Source organism: Giraffa tippelskirchi, chromosome 9 (assembly GCF_054371585.1).
Source record: "Giraffa tippelskirchi isolate mGirTip1 chromosome 9, T2T-mGirTip1v1.2.pri, whole genome shotgun sequence".
Lineage (NCBI taxonomy): Eukaryota > Metazoa > Chordata > Mammalia > Artiodactyla > Giraffidae > Giraffa > Giraffa tippelskirchi.
Genome location: NC_137283.1, coordinates 161,162,225 through 161,187,169, shown reverse-complemented (window position 1 = coordinate 161,187,169; position 24,945 = coordinate 161,162,225). Strand labels below are relative to the sequence as shown.

The 24,945-nt window shown below is 38.5% G+C and overlaps 1 protein-coding gene across 10 annotated transcripts in view; it reads right to left on the bottom strand.

Annotated features, from left to right (window-relative positions):
- PACRG (parkin coregulated) overlaps positions 1–24,945 on the bottom strand; it is a 523,593-nt gene that overhangs the window by 242,077 nt on the left and 256,571 nt on the right. For all 10 annotated transcript variants that reach the window (XR_014063860.1, XR_014063858.1, XR_014063856.1 and 7 more), the window contains one exon: positions 11,513–11,684. Coding sequence is in view for 4 of the 10 variants with exons in the window: in XM_081524447.1 (XP_081380573.1) it covers positions 11,513–11,684 (172 nt within the window). In the remaining 6 variants the exon portion in view is untranslated. The remainder of the gene's footprint in view (positions 1–11,512; positions 11,685–24,945) is intronic.

Genomic DNA, 24,945 nt, shown 5'->3' with positions numbered 1-24,945 from the left:
TGTTTCATATTAAGGATTCTTATGAGGTGGTTTTTATATAATATGCAGTACAATGGCAAGCCTAAATGGCCACTTCATGCTTTTGACTATGATACCTATACAGATTTCAGAATGGACAGCAGGTATGTACCTGATTAATTTTGAAAATATTGATATTTTGATGCACCTACTGTGTACTAGACAGTGCATTTGATGACGTGAAAGTCAAAGTGTTAGTTGGTCAGTTGTGTCCGACTCCTTGCCACCCCACAAACTGTAACCTGCCAGGCTCCTCTGTCCATGGAGTTCTCCAGGCAAGAATTCTGCAGGGGGTTGCCATTTCCTTCTCCAGGGGACCTTCCCAAGTCAGGGATTGAACCCATGTCTCTTATGTCTCCTGCATTGGCAGGCAGACAATTTTCACCATCTGAGCAGGTATATATTACTTTCTAACATTATATTCTAAATGACATAAGAGAGAAAGATACAAAGTTCTGTAGGAACAGGAGGTCAGGGTGTGGAGAGGACTAGAGTTGAGGTAGGGAGAGAGAGAAGAATCAAAAGAAGATCTCAAGACAATTCCTATTGGAAGTGGGTTTTGAAGGTTGCTTTAGGGCTTCCCTGGTGTCTCAAATAAAGAATCCACCTGCAATGCAGAAGACTCAGGTTCTCCTGGGTCGGGTCGGGAGGATCTCCTGGAGAAGGGAATGGTTACCCACTTCACTATTCTTGCCCAGAGGCTACAGTCCATGGGATCACAAAGAACTGGACACAACTGAGTGACTAACACTCACACTTTAGGCATTTGTTAATGTGTGAGCATGGGTGTACTTCCAAAGAGAGCAAAGACACACAATTAGAAAAGCACAAGACAAGTTCTATAGCACAATCAGTTTGGCTAGAGAATGGGGTGCATGAAGGGACACAGGAAGAAACTAAGTCCAGAACATGATTCACAGCCAGATACTAAATGGGAACCCTTGACTGTCACGCCAAAGAACGGCAAGTAGGCAGAAGCCAGATGGGAGTCCGTCCTTGCAAGATGGAAGTGTGCTAGGTAAGACTTGCGAGCTGAAAGGTTTTTATCTCTGAAAACCAAGGTGTGTGTCCTGAGGCAGAAGGAAACAGAAGGTACACTTAATTGATGTATCAGAGAACAAACTTTTGGGCTGGCAGAGCATGAAAAACAAAATTAGAGGAGGGAATTCTGGAAGGTAGAGACCTACAGACGAAGCAAACAAAAAAATCTGCATGGAAATTCTGCCTTAGCTGATCTCTAAGGATAACACACCTGACAGAGATCTCAGTAGGCATGGAAGATGAGCAGAAGTTGGAAGATAAAAGAACTGAAGATGAAAGAACGTAGCCGCCTGTTCACCACAGGGAAGACAAAGTTTAGAGTTTGCGTTTAGCAGGTTAACCGTCCATTAGAATTAGAACTGGCACTCTTTAAAGGAAACAGAATCCAGAGTCTCCGCAATTCATTAGTCATAATGTCCATGGTAGAATTATAACATTCTGGCCTCTAAGCAACTACAGTGAAGAGAACACCTCCATCCCCATCAACCTGCAGTAGGTGTACAGCAGATGTGAGAAACAGAACTTTAAGTCACTTTCTGTTTTAAGCTGTTGATTTTGGAGATTGCTTGTTATTTCAACATAACCTAGCCCGCTCTGATTGAAAAAAAATTAAAGATTCCCTCTATCACATTAAGAGAATTTCCTTCTATTCTTGGTTTGTTTTAAAAATAGAAATGGGTGGGTATTGAATTGTATCAAATGCTTTTTACCATCATTTGAGATGCTTGATTTTTACCCTTTAATACACAAATATAAATGCCATTAATTGAATCTACTAATGTTAAGCCAATCTTATCTTCCTGAAATAAAACCAACTTTGCCATGAGATTCTAATCTGATGTATCAGATACTAATGAGATACTAATCCATTTTTATATATCAATGGAGTCAGTTTGCTAGTAATTTTGTTCAAAAATTTGCATTAATATTTATGAATGAGATTGTCGTGGACGATTCCTTCTTGTAATTTCTTGTAATGTCCTTGTTGGTAGCAAGTTATGTTGTGTCATAAAAGGGGATAGAACTTAAATTCTCTATTTTCATTATCTGGGAAAATTTGAGGAAGATTTAAGCTATTTTTTCATTAAGTCTTTGGCAGAACTAACCAAGACTTCTGTTATCTTTGTATGAGGAATTTTAATTACAAATTTAATTTCTTCACTTGATATACTACCCTATGTACTTTAACTTATTTTCTATTTTTCTAGTGTCAGTTTGGTAAGTTACTATTCCAAAAACTTGACCACTTAATTGAAATTTCAAAGTTTTAGGGATAAAGTTGTTTATAATATACTATCAAGATATGCTATCAATGTCTGTAGGGCCTAAACAACATTCCTTTTTTCATTTCTGACATTGGCTATTTTTGCCTTTTATTTTTTCACTTTTTTATTTATTAACTTTTACAAGTGTTTATCAATTTTATTAATCATGTCAAGAAACCAATCAGTGTAGTTTTAATGCTCTCACTTGCATGACTGTATCCTATTTTTATTTTACTGTGCTTTTATACTAATAATTTATTCTTCCTTTGATTTTCTTTTACTGTTCTTCCTGTCATTTATTAAGATGGATACTTAATTTACTATTTTCCTTGTTTTTCTTTTTTTATAACATGTTTAAATCTACGTATTTTCTTCTAATCCTATTTTACCATCTCATATGTGTTAAATATTTTAATATATTTTTGTAATATTTTAATTAATATTTTTTGTAAGTTTTTAATGCGTAATTTATGTGATATTTTCATTATTACGCAGTTAGAATAGTTAATAATTTCATTAGAATTTCTCATCTGACTCATGGGGTATGTAAAAGTATATGTCAATTTCAAAATATATAGGATTGTTTTAGTTATTGCTTTAAAAAAATGATCTCTAACATAAATTTCACTTTGGTTATATAACATCCTTTGTATGCTTTCCATGCTTTGATATTTTTTGAGATTTGTTTTATGGCATAGGATATGGTTAATTTTTGTAAATATTCTCTATGTGTCTAAAAAATGTCACTTGTGGTAGATGCAGCATGGAGCTTTGTAAAGAACAGAAGACGCTCGAGAGATCCAGATAGGATTCAACTCCTCCGGTCTACTATTTTGCAACTGTATGACATGGACATTTTTCTTAAAATTTACATGCCTCAGTTTTGTCACCTGTGAAATGAAGATTATAGTAGCTAGACTGAATAATATGATTTGAATCATATCTAGATAAACCAACTGCATTGAGGAAGATGTGGTGTATACTTACATGATAGAATATTAGTCAGCCATAAAACAAATACAATTCTGACATTTGCCGAAACATGAATGGACCTAGAGGATATTATGCTTACTGAAACAAGTCAGAGAAAGACGCATACTGTCTGTTATCAGTTATTCATGGAATCTAAAAATAAAACAGAAGAATAAATATAACAAAACAGAAACAAACTCACAGATAAAAAGAACAAATCAGTGGTTAACAATGGGGAGAAGGAAGGGGGAGGGATAAGACAGGTGTATTGTATTCAGAGAGACAAAGTACATGTATAAAATAAATAAGCTACAAGGATATGCTGTACAGCATAGGGAATAAAGCTAATATTTTGTAACTACCTAAAATGGAGTATAACCTGTAAAAATATTGAATCACTATACTGTATACCTGAAAGCAAGATAAAATTGCAAATCAGCTCTAATTCAATACAAAATTTAAAATGTATAAACCTAAAGTTAAATAGGGCTTCCCTGGTGGCTCAGCTGGTAAAGAATCTGCCGGCAATTCAGGAGACCCCGGTTCGATTCCGGGGTCGGGAAGATCCAGTGGCGAAGGGATGGGCTATGGACTCCAGTATTCTTGGGCTTCCCTGGTGGCTCCGACAGTAAAGAATCCAGCCTGCAATGCGGCAGACCTGGGTTCAATCCCTGGGTTTGGAAGATCCACTGGGTTGGGAAGTTAAATAGAGATAAGGCGAGACTTTAAAAAATAATATAAAACATAAAATACAGAAACCACTGGCTGACAACAAATTAGAGAGAAAATATAAGTGAATACTATTGTCCCCATTTTATAGATGAGGCAACAGTGTTGCGTGGAGTAGAGTAACTCGCCTCGGGTCACGTGGCGACTGAACTGAGCAGCCAGGATTAGAAGCTGGGCGGTCTGATCACATAGAAGCCACTCACAGCTAGTACACTGTCCTGTTGATCTATATCCAGGAGTGGGAAAGCCAAAAAAGCTAGTAAAAAGGAAGATAATTTTAACTGAAAGAGGGGGAAAAGGATATAATGAATTAGGAAGGAAAAAAAAAAATACACAGACACCCAAATCCTACAAATCTATAGTGAATATTCATGGAGAAATAAAAGAATGAGCATAATGTACTGATAAAAGGGAGCAAAATACTATTTAAAAAGAACAATGAGAATAAGGTAAAATTAGATAATTAACAAATTATTCAATCATATTTCTGGGAGATAAAGTCAATTCCTGGAAATTCTTGGAAGTAGAACTAAGACAGAGTTGGAAAATACGAGCAAAAGGCTGACAAAATGAGAGAATCAGCCCACAAGGTGCATTATATGGTAGCAGGAGTTACAGCAGAGAAGTAAGAGGAACAGAGGGAGGGCGTCATTAAGGGAATAATACATGACAAGTTTCTAGTGCTGGAAGACGTATGTCTCTAAACCGACATTTCCCAGGACAATGAATGAAAACACAGCCACATCAAAGCCGATCAACGTGAAATTTCACATCACCAGAGATGAAGAGAACAACCAGGAAGCTTTTGGAGACTGTGGGAAACAAGCCACAGGCAAATGGCTGGAAATAGGCGGCAATCAAGATTTTCAAAGTGATGTAAGGACCTGGGAGGCAGCAGAGACATGACCTCAAAATTCTGGATGAAAATTATTTTCAATATGGCCAAATTAATAAGTGTGATGGTAGACTTTTCAGATAAGCAAGGACTGAAACATACACCTTTCATGTACTCACAAGAAACTACCGGAAGATGTGCACTTTAAAAAATCAGGAGGAAAATAGGGCAAACAGCTAAGGAAAAAAGAGGTCAAACATGAAAGAGGAGTAAGGAGAAGAGGCAGAAAGGGGGAGGGCGCGAGGGGTAACTCCAGGGACAGAAAGGGAATTGATGAGTTGTCTGATGCTCTGAACACGAGGAAAAGAACATTCATTTTCTAGATCCTGAAGTATTTGAAAAAAAGAAAAAAGAAAGCATATGGGCTTCTCAGGTGGTACAGAGGTAAAGAATACACAGTCCAATGCAGGAGATGCAAGTGATTCGAGTTTGATCCCTGGGTGTATACAAAACAAGCAAACAAAACGAGAGGCAATGATCAATGCTAAGAAAAATAAGTTGCCTAAGAAAAAAATGGAATCATAGTAACTGTGCAATTTGCAGTGGACAGTGGACTAAACAGCAAACATCCTGTTCAGTCGCTCAGTTGTGCCCAGCTCTTTGTGACCCCATGACTGCAGCATGCCAGGCTCCCCTGTCCTCCACCGTCTCCCAGAGTTTGCTCTAATTCATGTCCGTTGAGTCAGTCATGCTATCTAACCATCTCATCCTCTGCCACCTCCTTCTCCTCCTGCCTTCAGTCTTTCGCAGCATCAGTATCTTTTCCAATGAGCCCGCTCTTCGCATTAGGTGGCCAAAGTTCTGAAGCTTCAGCTTCAGCCTCAGTCCTTCCAACGAATATTCAGGGTTGCTTTCCTTTAGGATTGACCCGTTTGACCTCCTTGCAGTCCCAAAGGACTCTCAAGAGTCTTCTCCAGGACCACAGTTCAAAAGCAACTATGTCATCCCAAGAGTGAAACAATTGATTACTGATTTATACAAAACTTGCATAAAACAATATTGAAAGGCTGGAGGAAGAAAGAAAGCAAGTTTGGGTAGGAGAGGCGAACTCATACCGTTATTCCATGTGTGACGGCCCCCGCAAGAACCATATTGTTGGAACAATCAGACAGTGGGAACTCTCTTTCAAAGAAGTTTTCAAACCAAGGCTCTTTTCTTGTGATAAGTGATTATTTCTCCTATGTATTTTTGATCACAGATTATTTGATTTTCCTTTTGTCATCTTATTGCTTTTTTTTTATTTGCATGTTCCTTTGGCTTTTTTTAAACAGTTGTTGCCTTATTGATGGTGTTTCATTTTTCTTTCCTTTGTATTTCATCTGATGGGCTTCCCTAGCGGCTCAGATGGTAAAGAATCTGCATGCAATGCGGGAGACCTGGGTTCAATCCCTGGGCTGGGAATATCGCCTGGAGGAGGACATGGCAACCCACTCCAGTATTCTTGCTTGGAGAATCCCGTGGACAGAGGAGCCTGGCGGGCTACAGTCCATGGGGTCACAGAGAGTCGGACACAACTGAGGGGCTAAGCACAGCACGGCACAGTATTTCATCTGATATACCATCTATTTTAATCTATTGATAGATACTTTTAGAGTCTAAATATCAAACTTTATGTATCTTTAATTAGTCACATCATGAATGAAGCAGTTTTCTAGATTTATTACATATAAGAAAATGATCATGCATCTGTCTTCTACCAGCTCATTCCCCAACTTGCTCTCAAGCCCAGGGTCTTGCGGGAGTGTCTGAGGCGTTCCAGCAGAATCTTGACCCCACAGCCTTGCCGTGACCCCATAGCAGCAGCCTCCACTGGGGGCTTGTTAGAAATGTAGCATCTCAGGTCTGCTTCACATCTACTGATTGTGGAACCTTCATTATCCTGGGGTCTGAAAACAATTCATGTGTGCAGTAAAGCCGGGAAGTGGTGCTTTAGAAGGTAGGCAGTCTCCTTGCTTTGGTAAAGATTGCACATAGATTCTAGGGCCCCAGGTCAGGCCATGGAGGAACGACCAGCATCATACTGTCTCTCAATCAAGAGGTTTGCTCTTCTTCCAGAAGCACAAAATATCAGTCTAGCAGTTGATTGTTCTTCCAGAACACGATGTCATTGTTTATCCAGCCCAAAGGGTCAGGACAACAGCATCTTTATTGTGAATATTTTTATCAGTGTAAATTCATCCTCTTTACACACATGAAACTTTTCATTAAATTCTACTTTTCTAAAAAAATAAAATAACTACTCCTGCCTTCTTTCCCCCAATATAGCTTTTAATTTAAATGTTAAGTATTATTTGCTTTTATATGTAAAGAGAGCTTATATTCAGATTTTGTTTTTCACAAACCAATTTGAAATTTAATTTTCATAGCTGATGTATTTGCTTTCACATTTTAACCTTATTTTGTGCTTTTGGTTCTTAGATTTCCTTGCCACCTACTCAATTTCATTCTTTTAAAATACAGACTCTTTAAACACTTTTATCTTCTCCATTGACTCTGAAGGTTTATACCCAAATTCTCCGATTTTTTTTTGTTGTTGTTGCCACATTATTTGACATTTCATGCAGTTTTGAAACTCTTTTCCATCAACTATTTTAACCTAACTCTACACTTAGTGACTCTTAATGTAACTTGCTTTTCAAACTATGACATCCTCATCTTTGGGCTCTTAACTTGGCTTTACTCTCAGAGTTACAGCGCGTCCACAGTAGCCTTTTGTATGAAGGACAGGTGGGCGTTACGCTCACTGAGTCCATCAGTCTTCTTCTCCTTCTACTCCTTCTTTTTTTTAAACCAACTTTCATTCAGTTTATTACATCATGCCTTTTTTACTCAGGTGAGTAAATGCACATAAGTTATTTCTCCTCCAATTCTCATTGCTCTCTGGAATTTACTGTTACAAAAATGTCTTAGCCCATGCTATTGTTATTTCTTTGCGTGTACCATTTTCCCCCCTCTCCAGATGTTTTTCTTTGTAATGAACCTTTTCCACCTACAAAATAAGGGCTACTTTTTATCTCTGAAAAGTTCCTTCCATCCCCTCTGTCACTATCATCTCTTCTCCTGTTGTTTTGATGATTCCCCTGGGGACCTCCTGTAACTCTGGGCTCCTGCTGGTGTCCGCTGTTCTCCACTTTATGCTCTTTCCTCGCGTTGCTTTTCATCCTTGTCTTTTCTAGAGTGATTCTCAAGGCGGTGGTCTGCATGTACAGCTCCATATTGTGTGCTTGACAATTTTCTGTGCCTCTGTGGGGAATGTTAATTCTGCTGCAACATTTTCAGTTTCCCTTTTCTCACTCAGCATTGGCTTATTTTCATGTGAGTCTGGCCTCCTCTTGTGAATTTCTCCCTTATCTTCCTGAATCCTGAGGATGTCAAACACATTTGTATGAGTTTCTTCTGGATCCTAGGCAAAATGTTGTTGAAGTATTGTTTTTTACCTGTCCCTGTAATTCAAATTTTCTTCCCTGTGTGTAGCAACTTGTTTTGCATGGCCCCCATGTGGCTGGGTTATTGTTACTGCTTTTGCTTTGGTTGAAGAGAGAGAGTTCTCAACCCCGAGTCTGCAGGTTGTTCTTGGAGCCTCCTGGTTCGCCGGCTGCTAGGGGAATCCCCTTCTGCATTCGCAAGGCAAAGCTTCCAGTGACTTCTTCCTGGGATTGCTCTGCTGGATTCTGATGGATTTATGTTCTGTTCACTGGACTGCACGGACGTCTACGGTGCACAGTCTGGATGGCTCAGAGGGTCCTTCCCATTTCATCCTTGCCTACGACGTTTTGATGTTGCTCTCAGCAATAAATGCTCCAGTGCCAACACTGAATACTCTATACTGGGGATTTTTTTGTACTTTTTGACCCAGAATAACTCAAGAAGGTAGAAATGAGACAATGGGAGGAGGAAGGGGAACACCCATAGTGATGCCATAAAGCATCATAAAGGGAGCGAGGTATTAATTGAATGTGCACTGTTCCTGTTATTACTCGATGACCCCACTTAGGGTCTTGAGCCAAGGAGAGAAGAAGACAGTGAAATGTCTTCTTATCCCTTTTTATATTAGAAATTGTAGAGACTTTGAATGTGTCCATTTCTCCTTACAGTATTATCAACCTTTTATTTAGTTGAAATAAACCCCAGATTCTAGAAATAGATAGGCAGGTAATCCCATTTATAGCTTCACAGAGAGTTTATATACTTTGCTTTGCCTTCAGAGATATTATCTCTGAATTAGAATTCAAGAAAAGTTGTTAAAGAACTTCTAGCTGGTGGTGGTGGTGGTGAGGTTAATTTTTGTCCCTGGAATGAGTCAACATTTTACTAGTAGTATGGTCTGAAAATAAGGTACATACGGCCGTGATAAATTACACCAGTTATGTGCATCAGTCTGCTTCTGGATCGATGAGCTTCCTTCCAGAATTCAACCTGAAACATGCAGCTTATGTACATAATGTTTTTCACACTGTGCTGGAACTGTGCATGATCTTGCATAGTTAATCACTGTTCTTTACTGAGAGAAGTTTGCCTTTCAGTGAAGCAGACAAATTAAGAAGATGCAAGCTGAGTGAGATTTCAGGGTAAGTGTATAATAGCAGAATCCCAGGATGGCAAACAAGGATATCTTCCGAGATAGATTTTCATTGCTTCTGGAACCTTAAAATCCATGCATATTAATAGTTACTTGCTGTTGTTGTTTAGTGGCTAAGTTGTGTCTAACTGCTTGCAACCCCACGGACTGTAAGCCCGCCGGGCACCTCTGTCTATGGGATTCCTCAGGCAAGAATACTGGAACAAGTTGCCATTTCCACCTCAAGGGGATCTTCCTGACCCAGGGATGGAAACTGAGTCTCGTGCATGTTGGCAGGTGGATTCTTTACTGCTGAAAGTGACTGTTCCCTGACAGGTCACGTTTACTGCATTCTCCATGTTTTCACTCATCAGTAAACGACCTCTACGGTGTGGTCATGTACTTAGAACACATCGCTTCTCTCTTAACTCACTGAAGTATTTTCAAAACACTTAGATCAAATAAGACTGAAAATCCTTTCAGCTTGGCCTACAATACGCTATTTGGGGATGTTTTATTTGTAAATGGTATAATCAAAGTATTACTTAGAAACTCTCTTTCTGCCCTTCAGTGTTTTTATCAGGGCTACGAGGAGGAGGCTGCTGAGAAGGTAGAGATCCCAACGTGAACAGTTTATCGTCAAGAAAAGAACAGATCTTAGAAATTGTGGCTGTTCTGATGGATGCAGGATAAAAGGATAATGTGCTTTCAGGATAGTTCCTGGGTAGAATGCTCTGGGCCTTGTGTGTTTATCAAGAAAACTGGTACATCATTTTTAAAAGATGTAGCATTTCAACTAGGATTTAACATATTTAAAAATCATGACTTGTTGGAAAGAATAAATCACTTCTGGAAAAGGTTTTAATATAACTCAGGATTATATATCCTTCCAGAAGGCCTTTAAAGATCAGCCCCTTCACTCAGCTGATGCATGGGTAGAAACGAAAATTGGTTTTTAATGAAGTTGGCTCAGACAGTAAAGAATCTGCCTGCAATGCGGGAGACCTGGGTTCAATCCCTGGACTGGGAAGATCCCCTGGAGAAGGAAATGGCAACCCACTCCAGTATTCTTGCCTGAAGAATCCCATGGACAGAGGAGCCTGGCGAGCTACAGTCCATGGGGCTGCAAACAGTCAGATGCAGCAGAGTGACTAGCACTTTCTTTTTCTGAAGCGTGGTTTTTCCTCCCACACCTGCTTTCACAGCTGGCAGCACTGCCCTCTTGTTTGGTTTCACTGTCTGTGTCTCGGTGGAAATTGGGAGTGGTCAGTCATGGATCTCTTACAGAAAGACATGAGAGCAAGTTTTAAAGCTGACTTGATTTAAGCAGTGATGGAAGCACTGCCTCAAAATAGGGAATTCTAATGACACTTCAGTGAAATCAATAAAACAGTGACTGTGGATCAGATTAAGTAATCCAGACTGTGGGAAATAAATGACGCTGTCTTGAACTATCTTGTTCCCATTTCTGTCAAACCACATGGCAAGACTTACCCCTTAGACAGTGAGGGTGGGGGTGCCCTGCATCCAGGAGACCAGGCGGGCATCCTGTCCATCAACCTGGGCAGTGGTCCATCCTGGAGCCTCAAGGGACTGGAACTAGGGGTGGGGAAGCACGGACTTGCTCATTCCGTGTGCCGTGGGGCGGCCAGGCCCAGATTCAGCGGGTGAAATGCCTGGGGCAGCCCTGGCTGGGAAGGGGTGGGCTTTCCTCTGCCCCTGAGCTGCTCAGGGGCACCAACCCCTGCTTTCACTCAGGAGCACTGACGAAAGCAGAAGCAGCCGCAGTCGGGCAGGTCAGGAGCTCTGGGGCAGGCAGAGTCTGGGGCCTGCGGGGGCCGGGCCTGGCCACTGGGAGCCCTGACGGGACACATTAGAAGATCTGGAATTTCTGGCCCCGAAAGTCGGTTTATAAAAATTCCTGCAAAACCTGGGGATAAACCTCAGTCTGTTGAGTTTTATTGCTTAATTAGCAAGTTGTCAGCAAGTGGCAGCATATAAACTGAGTGATGCTTTTTTCACCTGTTCACTTACTTTTTATCGGGATAATGAGCTGTGGAATGACAGGAAGAATCTTGTTTCCCCCATGTTCCAGCATGTCGTGGATTCCTTGCCGAGCGAAAAACTCATAGGGAAATGTCATTTCACAGAGCCCATCAAAAAACAGAGGCAGATAATGATGGTAATCCAGCTTCTCAATTTCTACCTGAAAGGAGAGAGAGAAAAAAAATGTCATGTGAAAACAAAAATGAGGCAAAGTGTGGCTGGGCCAACTGAGAAGCTGTCACCAACTTAGGAGAAGTAAGTTCTTCAGAACTTCAGGAAGATTTTAGTAACCAGCTCATCTAATGACCAGAAGGATACTGTCATGTCTTCAATCTAGAAATGAGGTTAAAATCACTGATATTTAAATCTTACCAGATTAAAATCATAACCTACATTGGGAGCATTTTAGTATTTCGGTGGGGGGGAGGGGTCCTAGGTTAATTTGTTTTTGCCATTTGGCACAAAGGCAATCCTGAAAAGGGGTTCAAGAAGTCCATGGTACATATACTGGAAAGATATAAAATGTGGAAAATGAAAACAGCTGAGAAGAGATTAGCATCTGAATTTCTAAAAATAAAATCTAATAGGTATTGCACATTAATATATCTTATGAGATATGTCCTTTCAGGACCCGGAAAATATGAAAGTGAGGGGTAAAATACGATCCTACGGATATCTCCTGGAGCCAGATGTCAAGTAGAATGTTGGGGCCATCAAGAAAAAATGGGGGGAACACATGTAAACCCATGGCTGATTCATGTCAATGTATGGCAAAAACCACTACAATATTGTAAAGTAATTAACCCCTAACTAAAATAAATAAATTTATTTTAAAAAAAAAAAGAAAAAATGGGAAAGACAGACATTGGGCTGAACTTAAATAGACCACTGGCACATCAAAGTTAAAATATCCCAATTTCTTGTCTGTTTCTTCTGGGGGCAGAGATATATCACTTTTCCACCTCTATATACTTCACTCTCAATAATGCCTACATGACCTCCTGTCTAGACCTTTGCAGTTGTATCAAGCACCAAAAGGAATGGGAACAAAAATTCCAGAAGAGAGAAAAGAGATGGTATGCTGGGAGCTGCTCACATGTAGATTTGTTCTAGTCCAGATGCTCTACTGTCTGGAATATCCATGACCTGACTTAGTACCTGCAGGTGACAGACGGGGTGGTGAGGTCATGGATGGACAGAAGCCAATAGACTAGGATTGTGGGTATAATACACCTACAGGCAAAGGATGCAGAGTTCCCAGGAAGAGGTGCAAATTTCCACCCCCCCCCCCCCCGGTTTTCAAGTCCTTACCAAAGTACCCAGCTTCCAATTATCACTGTAATTAAGTGAGGATTCCATCAGGACCTCAGAGAAACCCTTTTACATTAGGGAGTTTTCAGAGCCTCCGTTCTCACCCAGAATTCTGGAGTGTCTATCCTGCCTGCCCCTGCTGTGAATAACTGATAAAAACTCCTCCACACTTCTGAGTGCTTACCATGAGTCTGGGTGAATCAAATGTCCTAAAACTCCCCAAGTGGGAGGTCTGTCTCCAGACTGCTCATGAATTACCTGGCTAACTAAGGAAGTAAGCGCTCAAGATTTGAATGTTCATGCCCTCTTGGATGGAGAAGGCAATGGCACCCCATTCCAGTACTCTTGCCTGGAAAATCCCATGGACGGAGGAGCCTGGTAGGCTGCAGTCCATGGGGTTGCTAAGAGTCAGACACGACTGAACGACTTCACCTTCACTTTTCACTTTCATGCACTGGAGAAGGACATGGCAACCCACTCCAGTGTTCTTGCCTGGAGAATCCCAGGGATGGCAGAGCCTGGTGGGCTGCCGTCTGTGGGGTCGCACAGAGTCAGACACGACTGAAGCAACTTAGCAGCAGCAGCAGCAGCCCTCTTGGAAGTAGGGCTTGGAAAATAAATCCTAAATGGAGGTATATACAGATATAAGTTTTACTTTGTATTGCTCGGATGATTGTAAAATTTGCTTTATTCATGGTATAAGTTTATGAAATCTGTATTTAATACTAACCTTCTGAAGGATTTTTGTGTATTTGAAAACATTTTAGAGCACTATTTTTCACAATTAAAAAAATCAGTACATCATTCAGTTTCAAAAAGTACAGTGCTGTTGGCTACAGTTTTACCTTGTAACCTAATTTTATAATGTGTCACCTGTATTATATTTTTGACTTTTTGCTAAATCTTTTTAAACCCTGTCTCTTATAAAGGACCAAATCATTACATTTTGTACTTTAATATGAGCTAAGACTTTGTATTTTAATATATATCTGGCTAATGTCTGTCATCTTAATTTTTGGTCTCTGAATGTTATTTTTTATTTGCTTTTTCCTTTCAATTTTGTAGTTTTGTTATATGGATTGTTTTATTTACACTTTGGTGTGTGATGACTTTAAAGATAAAATATCCTGTATAAATATTCCATTGCATCTATGTCACAGCTTTCTCAAACATTTAAAAAATCTATTTTTTATCTTATTGAAGTGAGTTAAAAATATCCTACTAAGGTAACTGACATGCCCATTTTCCTTGGAATTTGGTTGATTTTTTTTTTTTTGGTATGATTTGGAGCAACAACTCCAACATCAACAACAGCACCAATAAAAATGTCATTTTATGGTACCAGACACTACTGTGAATATTTATGTGTATCAGTTCACTTAATCCTCATAACAGCTCTAAATACATACAAGCTTTGTCACTCAGTCACGCCTGACTCTTTGTGATCCCATGGACTGTAGCCCTCCAGGCTCCTCTGTCCATGGGATTCTCCAGGCAAGAATACTGGAGTGAGGAGCCATTTCCTCCTCCAGGGGTCTGCCTGACCCAGGGACCAAACTTCCCATGCCTCCTGCACCGGAAGGTCAATTTTTTATCACTGAGCTGGCTGGGAGGACCAACAGCTCCAAGAGGTAGGTATTATTGGCATCTATTGGCATCTCAATTTTCAATATGAAGAAACTGAGGCACAGAGAGATTTAATGACTTGCCTAAGGTTTGCAGCTAGTTAGTGATAGAACTGGGATCCAAACACAAGCAGGCTGGCTGCAGGACATGATACTACTTAGGCTTTTTGTTAGGGACGTCAAAGTTCAGCATTATTGTAATCTCCCTTTATCCTCTTGTCTCTGTCTTCTTTATCATTATTAATGCAGTTTGTCTTAGTTTAATTGAATAATAATAATGCTATCACTAGTTTATCTACTATACCTTTTTCTATGCTTTTACTTTCTTTGATATTATATTTATATATATGTAGCATTATATATAAATATATATTATATATATGGGGTTGATAAGCTTTTATTTTTATTATATTTAAATTTTTTTATTGGAGTATAGTTGCTTTACAATGTTGTGTTAGTTTCTACTGTGCAGCAAAGTGAACCAGCCATACATATACATATATCCCCTCTTTTTTGGATTTCCTTCCCATTTAAGTCACCATAGAGCACTGAGAAGAATTCCCTGTATTTTAAGAGTATCTTTTCTAAGTACCTCATTGCTGGATTTGTTTTTCCCTCTCCTGTTTTACATTGTGTATACAAATGACAAATTTCAAGAATGTACATGATTTCAAAAGTTTTAAAAGAGGAAGAAAAGCAAAGGGAGAAGGGATAAAGGAAGGAAAAGAGAGCATTTGAAAGACAGCAGCATTGAAGGAGAGACTGAGAGAATGAGGAAGAAAAAAGGTGATCTCTACGTCTTTAACTCCTCCCAGTACAGCGACCACAGCAGTTCTTTCATATCAGAAATTCTCTTCTTGGAAGTTCTTCTTCTGGCCTGTTTATCAATTATTTGGCAGGTCTATTTGATTCAGATTTATTGTCTTAATAATGGAATAACAACTTGCCATTATATTTTGAGGGTGAAAACTTCTTAAAACTTCTTAAAACTCTAGACATGTCACTACTTGCCACAGGGTGATTTTCTACACATAACTTTCTTTCCTGTTTACAATCTTCTGAGATTTCTTCTTTATCACTGTAACATTGTTTCAGTCGATGAATCTAGCGGAGGCCTTAGGAAACATTCTTACATTCCATTTGCAATCAGGAACTCTGTGTATTTGTTTTGTTTTGAATGATCTATCTGAATATATCTGACTTGGCTCTACTGGATTTTTCCTTTTTATCCGAAAAGTTCCTTCTCATTACCACACGATTTTCACGTTGTTTTCCACAATAAAGCTGTCAATGCTTCTTTACCCTCCTTCTCACTTCAACCCACTTCCCGGCGGCTTCACTACTCTTGCTTTTACCCGGGTCCCCGGTGACCTTCACTCGGCCCACTGCTCCGGTCTCTGTGCGGCTCTCATCAGCATGGCGCAGTTGAGCTTGTGACGATGTCTTCCCCAGGCCTCCGGACAGCGTGCCCTTATCACTGGGGTTCATCCTGGATTTCCTTCCTTCAAATTCTGCATCGAATCCATCGGAAGGCTGATGGATTCTATCTTCAAACAGATGCTGAGATCACTCACTTCTCCACCGTTTTCTTTACTACCAGCTTAGCCTAAGCCACCAACCTTCCTTACCTCGATGACTGCAACAGCCTCTAATTCATCCCCTATTGCTGTTTTTCCTTCCTATTTCCTTTCTCGAATATTTGAGTCTCGACCTGCTGTGGCCCCTGACCAAGGTCCCCCCAGGGCCTCCCTGACCTTCACACCGCCCTCTGCAGCGCTGTTCCCTGGACACAGGCTGCCTTCTGTCTCCCTGCTCCCTCCTTAGAGACTGAGCTGAATGCACTCTTCCCTTCCTCTCCAGACCTCTCAGTCGCTGGCCACTCCCTTTCATCTAGATTTCAGTTCACCGAGGCCCTCTTACCACTGCCTACTGCTCTGTTTGATTTTCTCTGTGGCTCTCATCATTTATTCATTGCAGTTTCTTCACTTCTGTTGTGTGGGGAGCTTGTCATTGCCTAGAAGGGTGGTTGGCACATAATGGGTGAATTTAAGCCTGTGTTTGAATTTTAATTCTGACCTTTTGACTCTGTCCTCTGTGTTAACTCTTTGAGAGGCATACTCAGCTGAGGAACAAAGGCTACATGATGAATGACCATATCTGGAGCCGAGGGTGGGAACCACGGCAGTGCGCGGAGCGGCTGGTGTTGAACACTGGCCCCGTGACCCAAGGAAGCACGTACGTTTCTATAATCTTAGGTATCCTACAAATAAAACGCCATGTTTTCTCTATTCAGATTGCAGCGATTATTTATATTTCAGGAACCTTGTGAGTATTTTAATAGACAATCAGCACAATCTTCCCGGTGCTTCTGCTTACCCTCATTTCACTAGAAATCATTTAGGGTTTAATAATATGCTGTTCTGTTAACCTTTAAAACTTTAGAAGGAAAAGTTTCCATTTTTCACAGTATCATCAAAAACAAACAGATTAATGTGGGTCTATAACTAATATGTTGGAATAACACAAGATCATCTTTCTAAAATATCTAGATGTTGAGAATAATGCAAGATTAAAACCAAAATTTAAACAATACATAAGTTAGTAGATCACTTATTTATCTTTGCGTGTATATTTGTCACATGACAACTGCTATCCTTTAGAGGTCTTTTAAATTGCTGGGTTCTTTTATTCATTTAAACTTAAAAAATCATTTTTACCATTCATGTAGCAATAAACCTTTTTCAGTTATATAAATTAGTTTTCTTTGAAGATAATTTCCTAATAACAAATAAATTATAATTTATGTTTCTTTACTATTACTGTAAAAATAGTAACTTTCAAACTACTATAAAATTTGGGAATCTTTCTTCAAAGTTTAGGCAAGAACTCCAGAATTCAAAGAAAGCTGTTTGAAATGAGACAAAGAACAAGGGCTGTTTTGAACATATTAGATAAAATTTCATGGTAAAATACTGATTGATGACAGCTTGGATATTAATTCTAGAAATATCAAGTATTTTACTCACAGAATTTCTCTCTTTTAAATTTATGTTTTATAACTTTTTAAAGATCACATAGTACCTACAAGCTGATCTCTAAATCTTACAGTGACCTTTAGTCAAAAGCAATACAATTCTAACTTCACCTCTTCTATCAAATATGCTTTTTTTTTATCCTCATAACAAATATGCAAGGAAGTAATGCTGCGCTGAAAGATCAGAAAACCAAAGAGGTTATGAGTCTCATTAAAAAAAAACTCAAATCAAAAACTTACTCTTACACTTTCCATACCCTTGCTTCAAATAGCAAATGAAGTATCATTTATAGTATCTGTTATTATGAATCCTATGGTAATAACTGAGAATCTTGCTTAGAATCACAAAAATCTGAAAAGGTGTACTTATCTATTAGTGTATTATGACCTCATCTAGATTTCTTATGACATTTCTAACATAAAGCTTTACCTTACTATTTTCAATCCTTTAGGCAGCTGTTAAACTGCTACAAGAGATCTTACAAATAAGCATTCTTTACAGATGATATTGGAGAAGTAAATGGCAACCCACTCCAGTATTCTTGCCTGCAGAATCCCATGGACAGAGGGCCCAGGCAGGTTATAGTCCACAGGGTCGCAGAGAGTCAGACACGACTGAGCAACTAACACAGATGATACACATAACATATTTTAAACACAGATGCACTTCTCTTTTTCAAATGTGTATGGATGTGTTTGTGATGAAGTACCCCTGGTGTTCAGATGGTAAAGAATCTGCCTGCAATGCAGAAGCTGGGTTCGATCTCTGGGTTTGGTAGATCTCCTGGAGAAGGGAATGGCAACCACTCCAGTATTCCTGCCTAGAGAATCCCATGGACAGAGGAGTTGGCAGTCTACAGTCCAAAGAGTCAGACACAATTGAGTGACTAACACTTTCACTACATTTTCTCAATGATAATAACACTTTCACTACATTTTCTCAAATGATACCAGATACCAAGAGCTTTGTTTGACAAAGCTCTTGATGGGAAAAACTTCACTTGAAAAACAGAAACCCAAAGGAATTGAGGAATTACTCAAAGAAGTCAAGGAATTAAGGGGAAAAAAATGTTTTCAGACCATGGAAAGGAAACTTCTGGGGCTCAGATAAAAGCAAACACAGAAGTGTTAATATTTGCTTAACAGAAAATATATAGTATCATTAACCTTAAAATTCAATAGCAGTTTGGAGAATAGACTGGTTCCAGATTAAAAGAGAATAGGGGTCTGGATCATAGAACTGAGGGGCCAACACAGAGTCAGCACGGGGAGGTGAGGCAATGGAAAGGATGCAGATAAATCCCAACCAAGTTGCTCCCACATTTGATTAATGGGACTTCCAGAGAAGACCGAGTATGGAGAAAGGGGGGTTTGGAGCAATAATGGTTGAGACTCATTCAAAATTAAATAAAAGTGTGAATTTCAGATGGAACATGCATATCTAGACACCTTTTTGATAAAAACTATAAAACTCCAAAGTCAAGGAAAAGATTTAAAAGCAACTAGAAACAAAATGCAGATTATATATAATGGACCAAAATTAGACTTACATTACATTTCTAACCAATAAAATAGAAGCCAGAAGGCAGGGTAAAAACCTTTCAGTGTACTGAAAGGTTTCAGCAATTGTTAACCTTGAATACAATACTCGGCTAAATCACCACTTAAAAATAAAAACAAATTAAATGCATTTGGCCAAGACACAGACTGAAAGGTTTGTTGTTTGTTTGGACTTTGTTGTTGCTGTTATTTTAACCCAAGGATTATCACTTCAACCAAAGGATAAAATTTATTAAAAACTGAAGTGAACTGAGGACAAAGAAGAGAGAGAAGAGATAACAGTGCACATTTTCCCAAACACACTGATAAGGCTAAATAAACACTGACTATAAAAATTATTAATTAAAGTGAATTAAAGGTGGATCTGTCGATACTAGGAAGGAGAAATAATGATGAGAGAAAAGTGATCTGCATCAGAGTAAGGCCTTTGCATTGACAGAGATGAGGATAAAATGATTAACCTTAGACTTAATTCAGCATATTAAAGAGCAAAGATACACATGGAAAGAATAGAAATAAAATTAACTTTCAAGAGCAAGAACATAGTAGAGGGGATAAAGCTCTATCAACATTACAAAAGGCTGACTGAACATCCCACTTGCCTCCATGAGAAAACATGAAGAGAAGAAAGTATGTAGGATGAATCCAAATAAATAAATAATCATAGTAAATGTAAACAGAATAAATTCTCTAGTTAAAAGATTCTGAAGAGAGGGAAAATATACTTCAGTTACAAATTTGTTTATAAGAGGTATATTCAAAATATAATGTCAGAAAAAGATAGAAAATAAAGGTACAGTAAAACATATAATAAGTGTTGTATAGGAGAAATTCCTGGAAGAGAAATTATATTTGCAACATTTATGTATTTTGCCAAGTGGTGCTTCATAGGGATGATACTAAATTATATTCCCAACAGCAATATGAGAGCACCTGTTTCTTCATTGCCTATCCAAAGAGAAAGCCAACAAACTTTGATTTTTGACAATATTATAGGTAAAATAAAGAAGGCTGAGTGCTGAAGAATTGATGCTTTCAAACTGTGGTGTTGGAGAAGACTCTTGAGAGTCCCTTGAACTGCAAGGAGATCAAACCAGTCCATCCTAAAGGAAATCAACCCTGAATATTCATTGGAAAGACTGATGCTGAAGCTGAAGCTCCAATACTTTGGCCACCTGATGTGAAGAACTGACTCACTGGAAAAGACCCTGATGCTGGGAAACATTGAAGGCAAGAGGAGAAGGGGGCAACAATGAGATGGTTGGATGGCATCAGCAAATCAGCAGACATGAGTTTAGGACAGGGAATCCTGGTATGCTGCAGTCCATGGGGTTGCAAAGAGACATGACTTAGCGACTGAATAACAACAACAAATAGGCAAATATTATTTTTCTGTTATTTTAATTTGTATTTCTTCTATTGTGAGAATAATCGCATTTTAAAGATATTTTTGAAAGTCATTTTTGTGTCCTTTTATGTGAATTGTACTTTCATATTCTTGGCCATTTTTTTTTTTTTAACTTTGAACTTCTTTTTTAGGAGCTCTTTTATATTATGGAAATTTATCCTTTGTGTATGATAGCAGTTTCAATTTTTTGAAGATTTTTTGTTTTAGAATTTATTAATTTTTTATGGGTTCTGAAGTTTTCCTCTATTTTGTAGCAGAAAGAATGGAAACAATTTGGAAAGATAATTTATAACTGTTTACTTTAGTACTTTTATGATTTTTTCCTTATATTTAAATCATTAATGCATTTGTAACTTTTCATGGTATAGGTGTGAAGTATGCTTCCAGTGGCAACTTTTCTCCAAGTGGCTACCTAATTGTTCCACCATATTTATTTAATAATCTTCCACTGGTTAAAAGTTCCACTTTATCATAAAGCCCTACTTCTTGACTTTCTATTCAATTGCACTGATTTTTTTTTTAATTTTTATTCATGAACCAATACTATTTTAATTATCACAATTGTTTAATAGATTTTAATATGTCAAGGCTCCCTCCCCTGTTATTGTCTTTCCTTTTCTATTTTTCTGTTATCATAATTTGTTTACTTTTCAATATGAAGACAATAAATTTTAGACACAGGTTTACTTAAAGGATATATAATATAAAAACTTGCATTCAGTAATTAGATAAAACACATTCTTTACAAGCACGGGCTTCCCTGGTGGCTCAGCTGGTAAAGAATCTGCCTTCAATGCAGGAAACCTGGGTTCAATCCTTGGGTTGGGAAGATCCCCTGGAGCAGGGAAAGGCCACCCACTCCAGTATTCTGGCCTGGAGAAGTCCATGGGCTGTGTAGTCCATGGGGTCACAGAGAGTCGGACATGACTGAGCAGCTAAGCACACGAGAAAGTTTAGAAAACTGAGCGAAGGCTAAGCCACATAGGAGGTCTCAGGACATCCCAGAAAATTAAATAACAAATCATTAACTAAAAGACAGCCAAGCTTTTAACTTCCATATATTTGGAAATTTACACTTTTAAATTACTCATAGATCAAAGGGAAAAATCCTTATAGAAATAACAGCATGCTAAGAATTGAATTACAAAGAGACTACTTAACCTTAAAAGAACAGAAACATGCTCGTTTATATAGACTCCTTTAGAGAATAAAGAAAAAAGGAAAACTACACTGCTCACTATATGAGGCCAGCATAACCTTGCCACTAGAATCAAATAGCCAAGTCTAATCTCACTGAATCAAAATAAAACAACAGGCAAATTGAATTCAATAGCATGTTAGAAAGTATGACCAAATTGGCTGTATTACAATAATATCAGAATATTTCAACATCATGTTTAAATTTTTAAAGGATGAAAAATAAGATGATTTTAATAGATGCAGATAAAACATTTGATAAAATCATTCATTAAAAAAATAAAAACACTATAGGAAAAACCTACAGCAAATATCATACTTTATGGTGAAACTTTAGGAACATTTAAATTATGGAAAAGTCTATTGAAATCCTTAGAAAAGAAACAAGAAGATTGCTAACCATCATTGCTATTCAGCATTGTCCTGGAGATTCAAGCTAATGCTGAAAATAAAATACATATAAAGATTGGCAGGGAAAAAAGCTCTCGTTTGAGGATGTTATGGCTATCCACATAATATACCCAGAGAATCTACAAGCGAGTTTAATTAGTAAGAGAGTTCAGAAAAATTGCTGCATAAAAGATCAGCAAACTAAAAAGAGTAATATCCCTATATGCCATTAAAATTTATGTATTTTTAATGTTCACAATAGCAAGAAATGAAGCAAATAAACCCTTTAAGGTAACGCCTGCCAATGGAGAAGATTTAAGAGACACGAGTTTGATCCCTGGGTCGGGAAGATCCCCTGGAGGTGGAAATGGCAACCCACGCCAGTATTCTTGGCTGGAGAACCCATGGACAGAGGAGACTGGCAGGCTACAGTCTGTAGGGTCGCAAAGAGTTGGACACAACTGAAGCGACTTAGCATGCAAGCAGAGTGATAAAACTAACAGTCCATAAGACTTTATGAAGACAATTACAAAAGATTACTGACAAATATAAATGGAAAATAGGAATGGTCTCCCATGAACAAATGAATATACTGACTATACTCATGGGCGAACAGACAAACTTATGACGGTGGTGGCTTATATTCAAGTTAATGTACAAGTTTGACCTAAACTTAAGGCAAGTTTTCTACTCTTAAGGCTTCACGGAAGATTTGAGAGGCTCAGTGACCTGTTGGGACCACATTCCGAGGAGGCACAGAGTGAGACTCCAAACCCAATGTTTCTTTCCATTGACCTGTCACATTTTCACTATCTTGATGGCTTGCTGTTTATCACAAATACTGAAGGTTTTGTCTAGCTGGAAGATATTATTAATATAATAATTACTGAATAACAAATCTGGACTTGGGACTGGAGAATCAAATTATTTTATGGAATAACCTTATTTCAAGTTTCTGTCAGAAATGCTAACAAGACAGCTAAAGGTCAGTTGTAAGCAGATCTTGAATTTATGCACACTTAACCTTTATTATCCAGGACTTGTGTGTTCCTAACTGTAGCAGTCACTGAGTGATGCTATGAAGTGGAATAAATGAAAAAAAAATAATTCCTAGTTAAAGGAATCTCCTAAATTTTTTCAAACAGCTTTTTTTTTTTTTAAACATCAGGATAGATAGAAAAAAAGGTAGATAAAAAAGGAGAAAAATATCTATGAAAATATATCTTCAAAATTTGTCTTTCATTTATCACATTACTGTATAATGGTAAAAACAGCATAATTTTTATCAGGTGTAGAGAGAAAATAATGCTATTTTGGGAAAAGCAAGCAATATATGAAAGGCCTAGAAAGTCCTGGCACAGTTTTAAGAATTGAGACAGAGTTAGAAACAGAGTATTTGTGGCTTTTACCATTGGTGTCAGTTGTGGAGTATGGAATTATTTTGCAAAAACTCTCCATGATTAGATAATTTACTATGAACATTAATACACTCAACCAAATAAGGAGAATTAAAGAGCTTTGGAAAGTATTAATTTAGGTGAAGTTAATGCTGTGAAGCAACTTTAAGAAGAAATCACTATGATAGCAGCATTGGCTGTCTGTTACATCAGCAGATAATTTTGCTATGTATATAATTTTCAGGGATTAGTCACAAATTTATTAAGGTTCTTTATACACAGAACTTCTTATATTTCTTAAATTTCATCTAAAAAAGGCAACAAACATCTACTGAATCACGGAACTAGCTAAGAGTGTTGGGCTGAACGTTGGAGTTGGTGAGTAGAAAAAATATTACTTCTTTCCTTGGATTCATATTTTAATATTAACAGTTTATTGAAAGGGTAAACTAACGACACACTCACTTTATGGAGAGCAGCCTGGAGTTGGAATCAGGCAGATCTGCGTCCAAATCCAGTACTCGTATGAGGTGAGTTCCATCACTTTAAAAATGTGACTAGTAGAAACTTACTGATCTTTGCTGGGGTTTTCTTCACTATTTGTAAAAAGATACCTCATTCCCAGGTTTATCATAATTAATTGAGATGTCATTGCTGTTCAGTCGCTCAGTTGTGACCCCGTGGACTACAGCACACCAGGCTTCCCTGTCCTTCACCATCTCCTGGAGTTTGCTCAGACTCATGTCCATTGTGTCGATAATGCCATTCAACCATCTCATCCTCTGCTGCCCCCCTTCTCCTCCAGCCTTCAATCTTTCCCAGCATCAGGGTCTTTTCCAGTGAGTCAGCTCTTCCAATAAGGTGGCCAAAGTATTGGAGCTTCAGCTTCAGCATCAGTCCTTCTAATGAATATTCAGGACTGATTTCCTTTAGGATGGACTGGTTTGATCTCCTTGCAGTTCAAGGGACTCTCAAGAGTCTTCTCCAGCACCACAGTTTGAAAGCATCCATTAAATGTGATACTATGTGCTAAATGATATTAATTCCTTCTCTATTCTCTGCCAATAACATAATACCAAAAGTTAAGTCAAAATTCAAGGTACACATGAGTAAACACCAGCGAGAGCGTGCAGACCCAGGGGAAAAGCCTTGGTTTAGAGAAAGGAGAGACGGTTATGAGTTGAAGGAAAGAGGTACAGTTTCACTGGGGAAGGAAACCTTCAGTTCTGCACGATGAGAAGGGATCAGCATTCTCGATATATAACAGGCTACACGTTCAGTTCGGGATGTAGACTATGAAACCTGTGAGTGCACATGGCTAAGGATTTAAGATAGACATTTTGGGGTTTGCAAAGGGGTCAGTACTACTGATTTCAGGGTCACTTCATAGAGATCGGGATCTCATGAGAGTGTGAAGTGAGATCTTCAACAGAACCCATGAGGATGGTCCTCAGTGAGGAAAACAAAGAGTCAGGGAACTTAGTGACCAGGGAGCTAAG